The sequence below is a fragment of the Polypterus senegalus genome, chromosome 10 (assembly GCF_016835505.1).
Source record: "Polypterus senegalus isolate Bchr_013 chromosome 10, ASM1683550v1, whole genome shotgun sequence".
Lineage (NCBI taxonomy): Eukaryota > Metazoa > Chordata > Cladistia > Polypteriformes > Polypteridae > Polypterus > Polypterus senegalus.
In genome coordinates this window covers 2,455,890-2,470,642 of record NC_053163.1, presented here as the reverse complement: position 1 = coordinate 2,470,642, position 14,753 = coordinate 2,455,890, and the positions used below count along the sequence as shown (strand labels likewise).

The window sequence follows — 14,753 nt, the reverse complement described above, 5'->3', positions numbered from 1 at the left end:
GTAAAGTCAGGCTTGAATAAACAAGATTTCAAAAAAACTTTTCAGTAGCTCTGCTTCTTCATTTTTAAGACAGGAAATATAAAGAGAAGGTGCTGGTGGTAGTGGGTGCCAGCTGTGCGCCCCAGGGCATGTTTTAGTTAAAAAAAAAAGCTGCATCAACTTTAAAACACAAGACATCAAGGCACAGTACTGGTTTTATACTTTTATCACAATGTTAGTTTTCTTGTCTACAATCACATAACTTAAAGAGGGAAAGAAAAAGAGTGAACTCATTAATGGCAGTGCGTAGCTCCCTTTTTAGAAAAAGAAAAAAAAAGGGAAAAGCAAAATCTGATCTGGCGCAGCTATTGCGGTTACAGCCCTGCTGAGGTAGCGCTCTGGGAAGGAGGCGGGTGCAGGCCTGGAGCTCCCACGGCGCCTTGGTTCTCTGCCAGACTCTGGGGTGGCAAAGAATTATGGGAGTTGCAGAACATACGATGGACTCGCCGGCCCCCAAATCAAAGCCACACCAGGTATAAAGTTCACCATAAACAAGTCATCAGTGCAGTTCACAGCAGACTCGAGTCAGTAAGATGAAGAGCGGAGGTGTCCGCTCAGTTTGTAGAGGAAGTCACCGCCACAGAGCTGGGCCCGCTCGAGATGAAGACGTGTTCATTCAGAGTCCAACGCCAGACTGCATTCACCCTCCACCCCCCTCAAGTGGTTTGAGCAGTTAATCCCAGCTTCAATGTCACCGAGCCAATGCCTTAGTCCATGTCATGGTCCCCAACACTCTGGCGGAGGTAGTCTTCATACAGCTTACGCTGGCAGACACAGACAGACGGAGAGGGCAAGTGAGATAACCTGAGCGCCAGACTGGCTTGAAGACCACCAAATGACCACAAGGCTTACCTTTTTCTGTTTCACCACCTCCTCCACGTAGGCCTTTCGGTCGAGCAGCTGCCTCTTCTGTTTGCTGGAGAGAGTCCGCTGGGTCCTGCACCACAGAAATACAAGACTCAGGCTTGACACTTGTGGACTTTTTTTAAAAAAGAAAAAATGTTATTATGTGTAACTGAATCCTGTAAATGCCAAAGTGCCACTGATGGACTGAGGCAGATTTAGTACACCTTGTCATGTGACACACTCTCAACCAGTCAGCAACGTACGGCTCGACGGCCCAACCCACAACAGTACCAGCGCGTTTCTTTTCACTTGTCTTCTGTTTTTTTTTTCTTGCTTGTACATGATAGGGTAGGACAAGGGTTGGCAACCTGTGGCACGCGGAAAGATTTTCAGTGGCACTATGATTGAAATATAGTAAAATGATATTGTAATTACAGTGCATGTGTTCGCGCCCTCATCTACATTTTGTATGTGACGTGTTCAGTGCAGGCCGCAGTACATTAAAACAAGCCTCTTGTTATCATTATTAAGTAACCAGTAACGGTGGATGCACTGCTATAATGGTAACGTGCCGTGAACCCACTTGACTTGAACATTCCTAGTTTTCATCCTCTCTCCTGCTCTTCTTTCCTCCACCCTAGCGGCCCTCTTCTTTCGTTGGCATCTTTTCACGTTAAAACTGATGAAGTCAGTGTTTGTGTTACAATTACTTAGAACGTTTTTCTTTCATTTTTCACTTAAGCTGGAACTTAAATCATTTTTGAGGCAGATTGAAGACTTAAGATATGAAGAGGTAGGGGAGGTGATGGCGAAGGGGATAGTGAATGAGAATGGCACCCGTACACATGTGCCACATGGCCAAGAGTTGACTCTACAATTAAATACAAATAAGAGGAATAACCTTGGAGGTCAATCATCTCCTTGAAAGTGGATAGTAGACGTCACGTACTATATGTACAAAAAAATTTCAGGTTAGTCAGTCAAACGGTTTGCGAGCTACAAGTGATTTAAAATCCCGGACAGACAAACAGACAGCCATGGTAGCATATTATATAAGAAGATATGCTGCCCTAATATGACTCATAAAAGACAAAAACTTGATGTTTGCTCTTTTCAGGACTCTTGGATGAATGAATAAGGATTCGTACAACAAAAGGATCAAGCTGTGTGTGCGTTATGCTGTGAAAGTGTCGTACGTCAAGTGCACAAAGACGACGTTATCAAAGTCCACGTTTACAAACTCTGATGAGAAAAGTGAAGAAGCTGTAAAAAGTGCCATTTCTTGCTTTAAGAAACAAAAAAACTACTTATTTTAGTCCAAAAATTGGAACCAAAAAAAAAAAAAAAAGCCACCGAATGCAGTTATAAAAAAAATGTGACAAAACATTCTTTTCAAATCTGATGCTATAAAAATAATGAATGAGCAATAATATAAGATCTGGTTATAATGGACTTCAACCGGGCCAATTGTGATACGATATGTAACTGAACTGGTAGTCATGTCAGCACACGGAGTAACATTGTAACACAGGTTCAGCACGACCCCGCTGACAGGCTGCCGACCCCTGGGTTTCCTGACTGGTGCGACTGCTGCAGTCCTTGTGTTGTGGTCGGTAAACCACGGTGGAAAACTTGGTGACTTCTACATTTCCCCCAACACAAACACTGACGACAGCTCCATCGTGCAGAGTGCTTAGGTGGGCTAATGTTTTTCTTGTCCTTCCACTTGATGACAGTCGTCATTTCGCCTTTTTGTCCTGCATGACCTATTTGCCCCACAATGAACCATCAGGTGGCCGAATTCACCAGGCACATCACAGCAGTTGAGTCATGCCGTGTCACGCGCCTCGGTTTCGTGATTGGCGTCGACGCCCGACTCACACGGTCCTCACCGTCACTTGATCAAATAACGGCTCCGTTTCTAAAACCGCCCTTACAGCTTTTTGTTTACGCACCTTTGTGTTTTTGGGTTGAAGGCTCCGCCCCACTCATGAATATTGATGAGTTACCAGAGGGTGGCACAACACATGCACACATTTGTGATTTATTTTATTTTTTTTTCAGCATGATGCTATTCCATACTGTCCCCTATGTTACTCACCCCAACGCTCTACATTGGATTGGAACAGCTAACCCGCCACCCCAGTATGAACTGTGCGCGTATTTACAGAGAATTACAAGCCCATCAGACTTGCGTGTTTAACATCAAGGAGGTTCATAGCAAAAATGAACCTTTCATGTGGGATCTCTGAAGGAAATGAAAAAGTCATGATGACGAACGTGTGTCCTTCTGTCTTGAGACAACAGTGCCAAGCGCATGATGGTTTGGTCAGCCTGGTGTTGAGCTGCAGCACGTGCTGTGACTGAACAGTCCGATTTACAAACACCACCCTGGTGTAAGTGAGGTTAGCCTTTTAGTGTCTGCTCATCGTCTCCTCAGACCTCATGATGCCTACGCGGACAGCCTGCCTCCATTTACTGCGGCCTGATGTAGTGACCTCCCGTGCTGTCAGGTCCATAATACATGCCTTCAAGTCACGTTTGCATACATCCTCGTAATGTAAAGTTGGCCTGCCAACAATTCTGGAGCCCACGGCCAGTTACCCCACACAGGAAATCCTTAGGAATGCGACAACCTGTCATTGAGTAAATGTGGCCAAGTCACTGTAAGATGGCGTTTGGTAACGGAAGGCCTGCCTGCTTCAGAACAGCAACGGTTGGGGAGGAGTTCGGCTGTGTGCTGCCATGAAAACTTCTGAGACGGCAGAGGTGGAATATGTTGAGGTGTCGTTCTTGGTAGGCAGACTGTGCCCACGTCTGTCTACCACAGAGGACTGTGCGGAGTAAACGACAGCAGCCACTTGTGTATAAATCGCCAGAGAAGAGTGGACTGGTGACATCATTGGTCTTGCTTTACCATCCCAAGAATCAATGCTGTCATTACCAGCCCATCTAAACTACTAGGCAGTAGCAACCTTCATTCATGTGGCTGCGTTCATGACAGTTACTACAGCGCCTGAAATGCAGCTTTCAAACCAGACCAATTGTTCCTCTGCTGCCATTAACTTATTACTGCACACATTTATGCTGTCCACAAGAAACACGAGCAAATAATATGGAATTAACTTGAGAGACACCAAGGCACCCTCCAAAATGTAACCGGCAGTGTACAGACATTTGAAAAAGTACACCTTATGAAATTACATACATGGACCTGTCACGGTTTGGTCTTCATTTGAACACAAGCAGATGGAAATGGACGAAGTACACTCTTGTCTCTAATAGTTGGCACCCTAGTGTTTGCACTCCTCCATGCAGCTGTGCGATGTCTGCTTGCTGTCCTCTATGCACAGCCCACTTCAAATCCCACCACCATGAACATGTGCCTTTAGAGTACAGACCTGTCACTTGATAATCTCGCACTTACCTGAAAGACCACTTGGCCAACAGCAACAAGATGACCGACAGGCCTGCTAGTCCTAGACAGATGGACATGTAGTGTTCCTTGGGCATCATGCTCCAAATGTAAGCCACTGGAGACTAAGGAGAAGACAGGAAGGGACGGTCAATTTCATTAAAACAGACCACCTATGCACCTTAACTCAAAGCGCTGGGTGGGGGTGCAGCTGGCACATGCAATCTACTCACCAGATACACCGACAGCACATCCGTACCACTCTCTCCGAGCGCCAAGACCAGTACTTCCCGCGACATGGTGCCCAGGACCAAGGAAGCAAGCAGGAAGAGAGGAACAGCAAAGCCGAGCAACCCAAAAACAAAGCCCTTGAAGTGTGCACGGCGGTTAAAAGTGCAGGCCTCCCTACATGAGCAAAGACAGTAAAAGTTAACCAAGGGGGCCATGCAAAAGACAGCCTTGGTCTGAACAGGCGAGCCTGAGCTCATCGGTTCAGTCAGCTTGTGGGCACAGACAGACACACGCGACCACCACACACAGACCTGTCCTGATTAAGCCGGCACTCCACGGTCGCTGCAATCAGTTCACAGTCTTTCTCCACAGTGTTGAGCGTATTCTGAACTGTCTGGTTGATGGTCTTCTCAATTGTACGACACACTTCCTCAATCTGATTGACACAGCGGCTGGGCTACAGGCACACAAAGAAGATGGACAGACTGGTCAGTGGTACAGCTAACAGAAACAGTAGAAATCTGGCAGGCAGACGTACACTCACTTTGTTGGGGTTGGGAATGTAAATGGTTGGCATGTCAAAGCCACACTTGTTGAGGCCAGGCCTTTTGCACAGCTCCTGAACGATCTGCATCATGACGCGCTGTGGGGACGGGACAGAGCCAGTAACTTACTGCCATTTGCTAGCGTCTGTGATACATCTTTTCATTTACTACCCACTCACCTGGCGGTCACTCTCACCACCCGCCTCATCAGCTTTACTCAGATAGAAGCGTAGTTTGTCTCCCTGCGTCTCATTGAGATTCTCCACTATATTGAGCGTACGCTTACACAAGGCTTGGCCCATGGGATCAAAAAACACCAAGATGAGATCGCAGAGCTCCCCTGCAGAGCACAAAAAGAACATGAAGAAAACCCAAGAGCAAATGCTCAGCGTTCCCGCCACTGACACTTACCGAGCCAAAGAATGGCCTGGTCCACGTCAAACGGATACTTCATGTCACCGTCGACAAGCCCCGGCGTGTCGACAAATGTCACCAGGCTGAATTTTTTTTGCTTGGACGTGGAGATCTCTGTGCTGAGGTATTCAGACACACCTGTGTGAGCAAAGAGCAACGTGGGAGGTCAGGACTGACCCAGAAATTGTCAAGCCTTCAAGAATAACAAGGGTCATGCAGACGCACCTTTGAACTCCTGCAGCGGCTTGAAGTGCGGGTAGAGGTGGAGGGTGGCATTGCCCTGTAAAGCAAAGCGACAAGGCAGACAAATCAGTGACTAAGCATCATCTGCCCGAGTCAATTTACAAACAGCCAGTGAAAACTGGCACTAGCAGGACAGCAGAATATCAAGCAAATCTGTCCCAACAGCCTTTTCCTTCAGTGCCAGCAGGTATGTGTCAAGGAGGTTGGCGCTTACAGTAAGTGATTCACGCTTTCTTCCACTGGTGACAAAGCTGAAACCTTGGGTCTCAATGGCCACGCCAGTCCTCTGAATGTGCTCCTCTATGTACCTGTAAGATGCAAAGGCATCATGAACAGACATCTCACAAGAAACGGCTTTAGAATATTACAACATTTAGCGATGGAGTTCACCTGAAAATGTCTTCAGCTAACCATAGCAAACAAACCCCAACAAGGTCCTTGCTGAAGAAACTAAATGTTATTTCTGTGAGAGAATCCCTTGTAAATATGTCACTTGATTCCACACGTTAGCAGCGGGGAGGACAGTGTGGCTAGGAAGGAAACAGGCTGAGCACAGCTACAGACCGCATTCAGGTGGAGGACCATTAGCGTACGGCATTAAATGTTCAGATCTTCTGGGACATTAGAGGAGTATAGTTGCACGTTGATTAGCATAAGAAAGTATATATTTCACTGTACTGTGTACGTGGGACAGTAATGAACCTATAATTGACCACATTGAAATTGTCTTGGCCTATTAGAAGCTCATGGCAGACCACGTCAAAAGCATTATTAAGATGCTGACAGCCCCCCTGAGTCAGCAGCAGAAATAAGGAGGTTATTTATAATCCTGACTGTAGCAGCTCCAGTGCTGTATCGTGTTCTGAAGCTAGACTGGGATGGGTCAATTAAACACTGGCGACCCTGGTAATTATTTAATTGAGATGAGACATCATGATCAAGATTATAATCTGGATTTAAAAGTAAGATAGACCACTCATAACCTGCCCTGGCTTCTTGGGGACTACTGTCAAGGCAGCAATCTTTAGTTCAACTCATCAAGCAGTGACAGAAGTATGAGAAGTTTAAGGGAAACTCGTTTTAACAACTATAATAATAATAATGGGCAAGTGGAAGATAAACAGTTTTTAAGGACAGAAGTCAGGAGAGGGTCACAAATGCACATGGTAGCCCCCTATTTCTTCTTTCATTCACCTTCACCTGTGGACTCTGCTCCTTTGACTGTTTCCTAATAATCAGAGGAGAAGGACTGGAAACTCACATTTCTGTCATGTAGCTAGGATGGTCTTGGTGGAAGCCCCCACAACTCTTTAAACTAATGAAGCTGAGTTCAAAACTTTTTTAACCCCCCAAATACAAAATTAAGTGTAGCAAACGTGTAAATAACATAAAATTAAAAAATCTGCAGCAAAAATGAACACCAGGTGGGAAAAACCCCATCATTATATGAGCACGCATTACTGCAGACCATCATTAGACCCACTAATTAGACCACCGTTTGGCCCACTAGGTTTTCCGTCTCCATTTTTAATAAAAGACAAAATGCTGCTTAGTTTAGAGAACAACTTTGAAGTTCAAACACGTCTTACCAGTTAATGAAGGAACTCTTGCCAGCGGAATGGTTACCCATTAGCATGACTGTGATCTTCTTCCGGGGTGGCAGGAGAGAGATGGAAAGTGACTCAGCAATACTAATCAGTCCTGAGGATACAGAAGAGAGATTATGAATGCCACACAGTCTGAGGAGTGTATAGTCACACTCACATTACACGGCCCGACTACAAGAAGAAGCGACTTTTATATTCTTCATTTAGATGATTCTACAAACAGAGTTAAGCCTAAAACAGGTGCGCGTTCTAAGATGGCACCTTCAGATTATTGAATGTATGTGTGCCGCACAAGTTAACTGAAGTCACATCCTTTCTTGTAAGCCTCAAATCTAAGTGAGCTACACCCTCTGTGACATTCGTCATGACTGAAGCCTCCTTTCTGAAGAGACAGGCTGCATTATGATTCTGACCACAGATTTTTGGACACCACGCTCTCCATTAGCAACCTCAAACGGTGGACTGGGGACCTCGTATTCATTCTGCATGTAAAAGTGTGGTAATACACACAACTAGAAAACATCCCCTCAGATATGCATAGGAGTTTAGATTTCAATATTAAGGCCTAAATATAAGGCGTCTTGGATTAAGTTCCGACACAATGCAACTCACAATTACGTCCCAAGTGATGGCTATTCTGTAAGGTAAAGGCCTCTAACAGCCTGGTCTTTCTGGCAGAAGGTAGAGCCCCACAGATGTCAAAATTAATTTATCTTTAACTAAAGATGTGTTAATTAAGCCAACATTGTGTACAACATAAGCAAACACAGCAATCTAAAAATACAACTAAAAGCAAACAAAAGTAAAATAACCACAATGCATGCAAACAAAATATAATAAGTAATAAGAAAAAGCTCAAGAACTTGGAGAAAACCCAGGAAAACAACTAGGTCTTGAGTTGGGCCTTAAAGGCACCGGACAGAAGAAACTGTCCTAATAAACGGAGGGACTGGGCATTGGAAGAAAATGTTGGTTCACGGCATCAGCTTTGTCCACATTCCCTTCCAGCACCGGAGACCTGGATTGCTGGAGTCTGGGAATTCTGTCCAGTCCTTTCCAGACACCTTTCATGTTATTCAGAGTGAGTTCGTTTTCTGTTTTATGTTTCTAAGCTCCATTTTCTTCATTCTTTGTCACCAGATTTGACTGCTCTTCCCATTTTTTATTTATATTTAGCTCCTTAGTCATGCAGAGCTTGTTGTTTAGAAAGCTACACACTTGTCCTCGAGGGTCCCACTGGGTCAAAACAAAGGTTACTATAGTCAGGGAGGCAGAGACCGAGACCCTCAATATCACCTTCATGCGACTCGCACATCACTTCCCAGTCTGTCATTCGGAGGCTGACATTCAGAGCCATTTCAGCCTCCACTTCCTCACAACTCTGGAGGTAACAGGATGCCGTCTAATAACAGGCTTGTAGCTGGGAATCAGGGTGTGGTCGGTTCTGCCCAAAGGTGCCGGTAGTTTACACTTAAAGGCGTTTTAACATTTCAACAGAGCACGTGCTGCGTGTCATTTCCTATTGGAAGTTTGTCATTGCTCCTTCCACAGTCACATGTTTGACATCACCACATATAACAACTGCAGGGTCAGAATGAGTCATCACTAAAGTGTTGGTGGCAGAGTGAATTATTTCCATTCACGAGTCCCCATTTGCAGAGGGAGGAACAGAAACATTAATGAGGATGACATAACTCATCTGACTCTGGGCAAATAAAGAGAACAAACTCCGTCAGCCAGAATTTCAATGTCTGAATTACAAACTGTACTTTTAACTGTCATAAACTTCCTTCCAGGACATTCCTTAGTCACATACTGAATTACATGGTCAAGCTAAATTTCTACCAAATGAGGGAGAAATTGATTTGCTCAAAAAATACTTTATTGCTTTTTAGCATTTTGTATTTGTTAATTTTCTTAACTACTAATTACTAAGTTGGTAACATTAAAATGTTATACAGCGCTGGCGTCTGCTTTTTGTGTCATTAATTGTCAGTATTTGGATACAATTAAAAGGACAAACTCCACAGAAAAGGTGAGATTACAAAAGTCAGTGTTAAGTAGATGAAGATACAAAAATATATTAGATTCAGATCAAATATCTGTAAGAAAAATCGGAACATAAATCAAAATAACAGCTAATTAAACAATGAGAGATAAAACGACTCTAATTGTTCTTGGAACAAAAAACCTAAATCCACGAGGTTGAGGACCACTGGACTGCAGCGCAGCAGGATTGTTCTACTGCCCTCGTCCATCAGTCCGATGGTCGTGTTCGGCCCACCACACCGTCTCGAGCGCGCGCTACTTCAGCCCCCTAAATAAGTTAAGCCCACCCAGTACTCCATTCCACACTTCCAGTCGCGTATCAATCTCTCCCAGCGCCTTCAGTTTTCCTCCTTTTCACTCCAGCAGTACCCCCACCCACTTTCTAAGAGGCGTCCCAGACCACCCAGCGTACCCCAGAGTTGAGCACAGCCTCGAACTGCCCACTCCAGGCATCCCGCTCACCATTGCTCGTATCGGTGTAGAGCTGGTGACACTCCCGTAGTATCCTCTCGTTGCAAGATACGCCGCCAGCCAAGGGGTCGAAGTTTGCAGCTGTCCGAGACTTCACTCTGCCTGACATTCTGTAGTCGTGCCCACCAACAGAAGCTAAGAAAGTGAGTCAAACTTGAGGCTAGCAAAGCTCGCCTTGCCACCGCCGGTGATTTTTTGAAAGCACCCGGTAACCGTGGCAAGAGCGCTCTTCCACGTCAGCTGCCGCCTGCGTTGCATTCCGGGTAGTGTAGTTTAATCGGCTCGCGCGGCGAAAGGATAGAAGGACATGGAATACTGCATATCCCTGGAGGCCTTTCGCCCACGGCCAGTGACGTCATCTAGCCAAACGGAAGTGAGGTTGTGGGGTGCGAGAGAAGCGTTGCCGTTGAGGGTTTGAAAGAAAGAAGACGGTGAAGAATAGAGACAGCTGTCAGTCTCGATTGAAACTAAAACAAAGCCCCGTATACTTAAGTGACTGAGGTATACCGAAAACGTATGATATGTGCAGTATAAGCATATTGCAATATGTAAAATACATCTTATTAACTTATTAATACGTTTACAGTAAATGTGAGATTTCCCCAAGCTGCCACTCCTATTTGCGCTCCTGTACGAATGGGTGATTTGTAAGAGGACAAGTCTAATCCTAAGGTAACTTGTATATGAAAAAAATTACCAGTTTTAGACATTAAATAAGTTAATTTTAAAATTCTCATCTCTTTTCATATGTGAAACACTGCTCATCACCTGTCTGATGTCATCCCTACAGTGGAGCAGCATCATGCCATGGGGGTGCAGGGACAGGCTGACTGGTCAGAATTGAGGGAAGGATGATTGCAGTCAGATATAGAAAGGTCCAGAGTGCATGTCATCAAGGACTGGGGCAACGGCACGACAAGAACCTGAAGCACACAGCCGAGACGACGCTGGAATGGCTTCAGGACGAGTCTCTGAGCGTCCCTGAGTCACCCAGACATTTCTTTTGTTTTTTTCAACTAGAGCATTGGCAGGTGAAGTGACTTGCTCAGGGTCACACAGTGTCAGTAACAAGATTTGAACCCACAGCCTCAGGGTTCTGATCAACTGGATTTACAAGGTAGAAAGAGAGACATATTTGGTAGTTACATTGGTGACAGTCTTTTATGCATTTGCCTTTCTACCCTCAGCCCAGAACAACAGAAACAAGAAGAAAGCCCTTAATATTTATGGTATCTCCACCTCTTCTGCAAATAATCCAATAAAGACAAATCCCCAGAAGAAGTATGCATCAGTTATTGTCCAGTGATGGAAAAAGACAGCACTCCATTTGATTGGTATTATTTCAAACAAGCCTTTGCAAGGTCAGTTAAACAGTTTGTTTTCCCCACCTTGAAATCTCAATTTTTCATTTGTGTTCTGTTCCCTTTTTTTGCTGGGGTAGGCTACAGCTACACTGCCACCCTGGCCTGCACTGGATAAGTGGATTAAGAAAATTGATGTATGGATGAATAATAATAATTGAATAATTTATATTTTTAAATAATATATACAGTATATATATATATATAGTGCATACATTATATTATATGGCATATTACACAGTGGAGGCAGTGTGATGCTCTGGGCAATGTTTCACTGAGAATCGTTCGGTCCTGGCATTCGGGTGGATGTGACTTTGACACATACCACTTACCTACGGATTGTTGCTGACCACGTACACCTTTTAATGGCAACAGTATCCCTTGGCGACAATGGACTCTTTCAGCGCGATAATGCATACTGTCACACTGCAAAAAAAAAATGTTCAGGAGTGATTTGAGGAACATGACAAAGAGTTCAAGGTATTGGCTTGGCCTCCAGATTCCTTAGATCTCAATTCCATACAAGCATTAAGGGGATGTGTTACAAAAACTAGTCTGATCCACAGAGACCCACCTCACAACTTACAGGACTCAAAGGATCTCCTGCTAACATGTCAGTGCCAGATACCACAGAACACCTTCTTGTGAAGTCAGAGCTGTATTGGAGACCTATGCAGTATTAGGCAGGTAGTTATAAAGTTGTGAATATACTCTCTCTCTCTCTGTATATATACTGTATATATACACATACTGTATATCATATACTTATATTTTATATATATATATATATATATATATATATATATATATATATATATATATATATAGTGGGGTACAGCCCGGACACAGACAGGCAGACATGTTGGTTCACCACACACGTGTTTATTTACAAGGTCTCTATTTACAGAAAGTGCACAAACCCAGTGCCGCAGCACCAATTACCCCTTACAGTCCTGGCCGCACTACAATGCCTTGCTCAGTCCTCAGACCGCCTCCACTCCTCTCCTCCGAGCTCCGTCCACTTCCACCCGACTCTTGCTGTCGACTGGAGGGAGGCGGCCCCTTTTATGTACGCCCGGATGGGCTCCAGGTGCTTTCTGAGGAGCCTCCGTCGACACACCCCCGTGTGGCGGAAGCACCAACTGTGTAGCCGGAAGTCCTCCGGGTGTTCCAGGTCCTCTTCCCCTCAGCACTTCCTGGTGTGGCGGAAGTGCTGGGCTCCAGGTTTCTTCAGGCACTGGGGCACCGCCTGGCGGTGGCCACGGGCCCCTATAAGGCTGGGCTTCCAAGCCCTCTACCCGTGGCCCCCAATACAACCAGGGCGGTTGCCCCCTCACGGTCTGGAGGAGGCACAAGCCCTCCTCCGGTCCTCCTAGGCGTCCAGGCTGGGCTCCAACCCCAGCTGCCTGTGACAATATATATATATATACACCCGTATACCCACATACCATACATACATACACATCAACAGGACATACGTTTAACTGGGACAATGTACAAGTAAAATTTAAAGCCAGTATTAAAAGTGCCAGAGAGCTGGCTGAATCTTAGCTATCAAATGAGAATGCCATCAACAGACACTTGGACATAAATCCAGCATATGCAAATTTAAGAAGAACATGTTCATAATAAGTAAAACTTTACAACCAATACCACTCCCCCCCGCCTTCAAGTACACAGAACATGTGCGGATAGACCTGGAGATGGACAGACGCTTCCTATCCTGTCTAACAGAGCATGAGAGGACCTTTTAGGAAGAATGGGAAAAACTGGCCAAATCCAGGTGTGCAAAGCTTCAGCCTTGTCACATTTCCCTCTTTGTTTAGAGCAGCTTATGACAGCCTTCCAACTCCAGTGAACTTGTAGAGGTGGGGAATGAGGGCCTTGAAAGGGTGGAAGAAGCATGGCACACAAAATGGTGCTGTCCCAGAGGAGATATGTTATTATGTGAATTTCCCCTTGGGATTAATAAAGTATCTATCTATCTATCTATCTATCTATTTAATAGTTATATAGTGCCTTTTAGTATCTATCTATCTATCTATCTATCTATCTATCTATCTATCTATCTATCTATCTATCTATCTATTATATAGTACCTTTCTATCTATCTATCTATCTATCTAGACGGCGTCTTGACAAGCAAGGCTCACGGGCATCTTGGAGCTGCAAAGGAGAAAGAAATACCCAGTAAAAACAAAGCCACTGCCGAGCACCAGTACCCTTTGTAATGGAGGGTCTGAGGTTGGCCATCTAGGGTGAAGCTTGGAAAAGCTGCTGTGCTCACCCCAGGAATGGGTGAGGAAGGTTGTCCCGGGTGAAAGCTCCATTCTCCAGAGGCAGTTCTGTCCACAACTCTGTTTGGAGACAATGGAACTGGACATTCTCTGATCTGGAGGGATCAAAGCTGACACACAAACGCTGGTGAATCTGCCGTCTTCGTATCTCACCGTCACTTGAGTTTTTTTATTCAGTTTTTTTGAGTGTTCCTGCTCACATAGAATTAGTAGGCACCTTATGGTGTATGATGTAAAAAAAAAAAAAAACAAAAAAACACAGACGGAGGCATGTATGATATTTTGAAGAAATCATTTTATGACCTGAATAGTACCGATCAGAAAACATTATCGCACTAATGCAATATTATTTGAAAACGAACAGCATGAGATTGGGTGTGAATTTACGCTGGCACTGTTACTCAGAGTCAGATCCGGGGGGGCGGCGTGTTATAGCGTGATTGGCATTGAGAGAATAAAACTGAAAAAAGCTAACTTTTACAAGTACCATCCCTGAAATTGTGAAGATTTATGTTGTTCCTTTTGCGAAATGGGTGGCATGGTGGTGTAGTGGTTAGTGCTGCTCTTTCACAGCTTCAGGAGACTGGGTTCAAGCTGAGGCCTGGTCATAGTACAGGGTGTGCCCACTCTCGTTTTTTTCCCACATGCCAAAGGCTTTCCAGCGATGGCCTGGCACACCATCCACAATGGTAAATGTCTCTTTGCAGTATCATTCATTATAATTTTCACATCTTGCAGTTTAAATTTCCAGTGATTTAGGATGCTTACATTAAAATACTCAAGAGAAAGAAAAGAGGTGAGAAGTATCAAAGGGTCAAAGAAGAAATTAAAAGAACGGAGAAAGAAAAGATTTAAAAGTAGCCATAAAACAGCTTAACTGCCAGCTGCCTTCGTTTTTGTTCTTGACTAGCTGAGTTACCTCGTCTAAGATGGGTTGAAATCTAAATTGTCGTCGTAGACCTCAGCGTTAACGTGCGCGTTGTACTTTCTATTGGTATGAATTTTGAAATGCATGTACTAATAAACTGAATATCATTATTACTTCCTACAGGAGTTTGTGATTCACCATCAGTTGGAACGACAGACACATGGCAGCCAGATGGGCACACAGATACACAGCCACGTATCCTTTTATTAAAGGGGATTTGAACTGAGAAGGCTCATTAGCACCCCCTGGAGGTTGAATACTTCGGTGTGATTGACTCCTAATTAATACTCTATTGTAAGTGAACTTC

At 44.6% G+C, this 14,753-nt stretch overlaps 1 protein-coding gene and 1 long non-coding RNA gene across 3 annotated transcripts; one reads left to right on the top strand and one right to left on the bottom strand.

The window, feature by feature from the left end:
• Positions 1 to 189: 189 nt before the first annotated feature.
• si:ch211-11k18.4 lies at positions 190 to 10,127 on the bottom strand. The gene is made up of 12 exons (XM_039764848.1): positions 9,852 to 10,127; positions 7,323 to 7,434; positions 5,948 to 6,041; positions 5,716 to 5,770; positions 5,488 to 5,628; positions 5,256 to 5,416; positions 5,076 to 5,174; positions 4,843 to 4,988; positions 4,534 to 4,705; positions 4,313 to 4,425; positions 892 to 976; positions 190 to 803 (listed from the first exon to the last, which is right to left on the bottom strand). The coding sequence occupies exons 1-12, from the start codon at positions 9,967 to 9,969 to the stop codon at positions 747 to 749; spliced, it is 1,353 nt and encodes a 450-aa protein (XP_039620782.1). The 5' UTR covers positions 9,970 to 10,127; the 3' UTR covers positions 190 to 746.
• A 141-nt stretch (positions 10,128 to 10,268) lies between these two features.
• LOC120536474 lies at positions 10,269 to 14,639 on the top strand. 2 transcript variants are annotated; one of them, XR_005635118.1, is made up of 4 exons: positions 10,269 to 10,361; positions 10,447 to 10,532; positions 10,651 to 11,221; positions 14,570 to 14,639. It is a non-coding gene; the product is annotated as an uncharacterized LOC120536474 (long non-coding RNA). The 2 variants fall into 2 exon arrangements; XR_005635119.1 differs by lacking the exon at positions 14,570 to 14,639 and adding an exon at positions 13,349 to 13,432.
• The last annotated feature ends 114 nt before the right edge of the window (positions 14,640 to 14,753 follow it).

What these genes read in the sequence shown, in the direction of transcription:
- si:ch211-11k18.4 (XM_039764848.1), bottom strand. Translation starts at nt 9,969, where the DNA reads ATGTCAGGCAGAGTGAAGTCTCGGACAGCTGCAAACTTCGACCCCTTG. An exon ending in TTGGCCAAGTGGTCTTTCAG is followed by an intron (nt 977 to 4,312) that starts GTAAGTGCGAGA and finishes TCTGTGGTGCAG; the next exon opens with GACCCAGCGGACTCTCTCCA. An exon ending in AGGTGGTGAAACAGAAAAAG is followed by an intron (nt 804 to 891) that starts GTAAGCCTTGTG and finishes TGTGTCTGCCAG; the next exon opens with CGTAAGCTGTATGAAGACTA.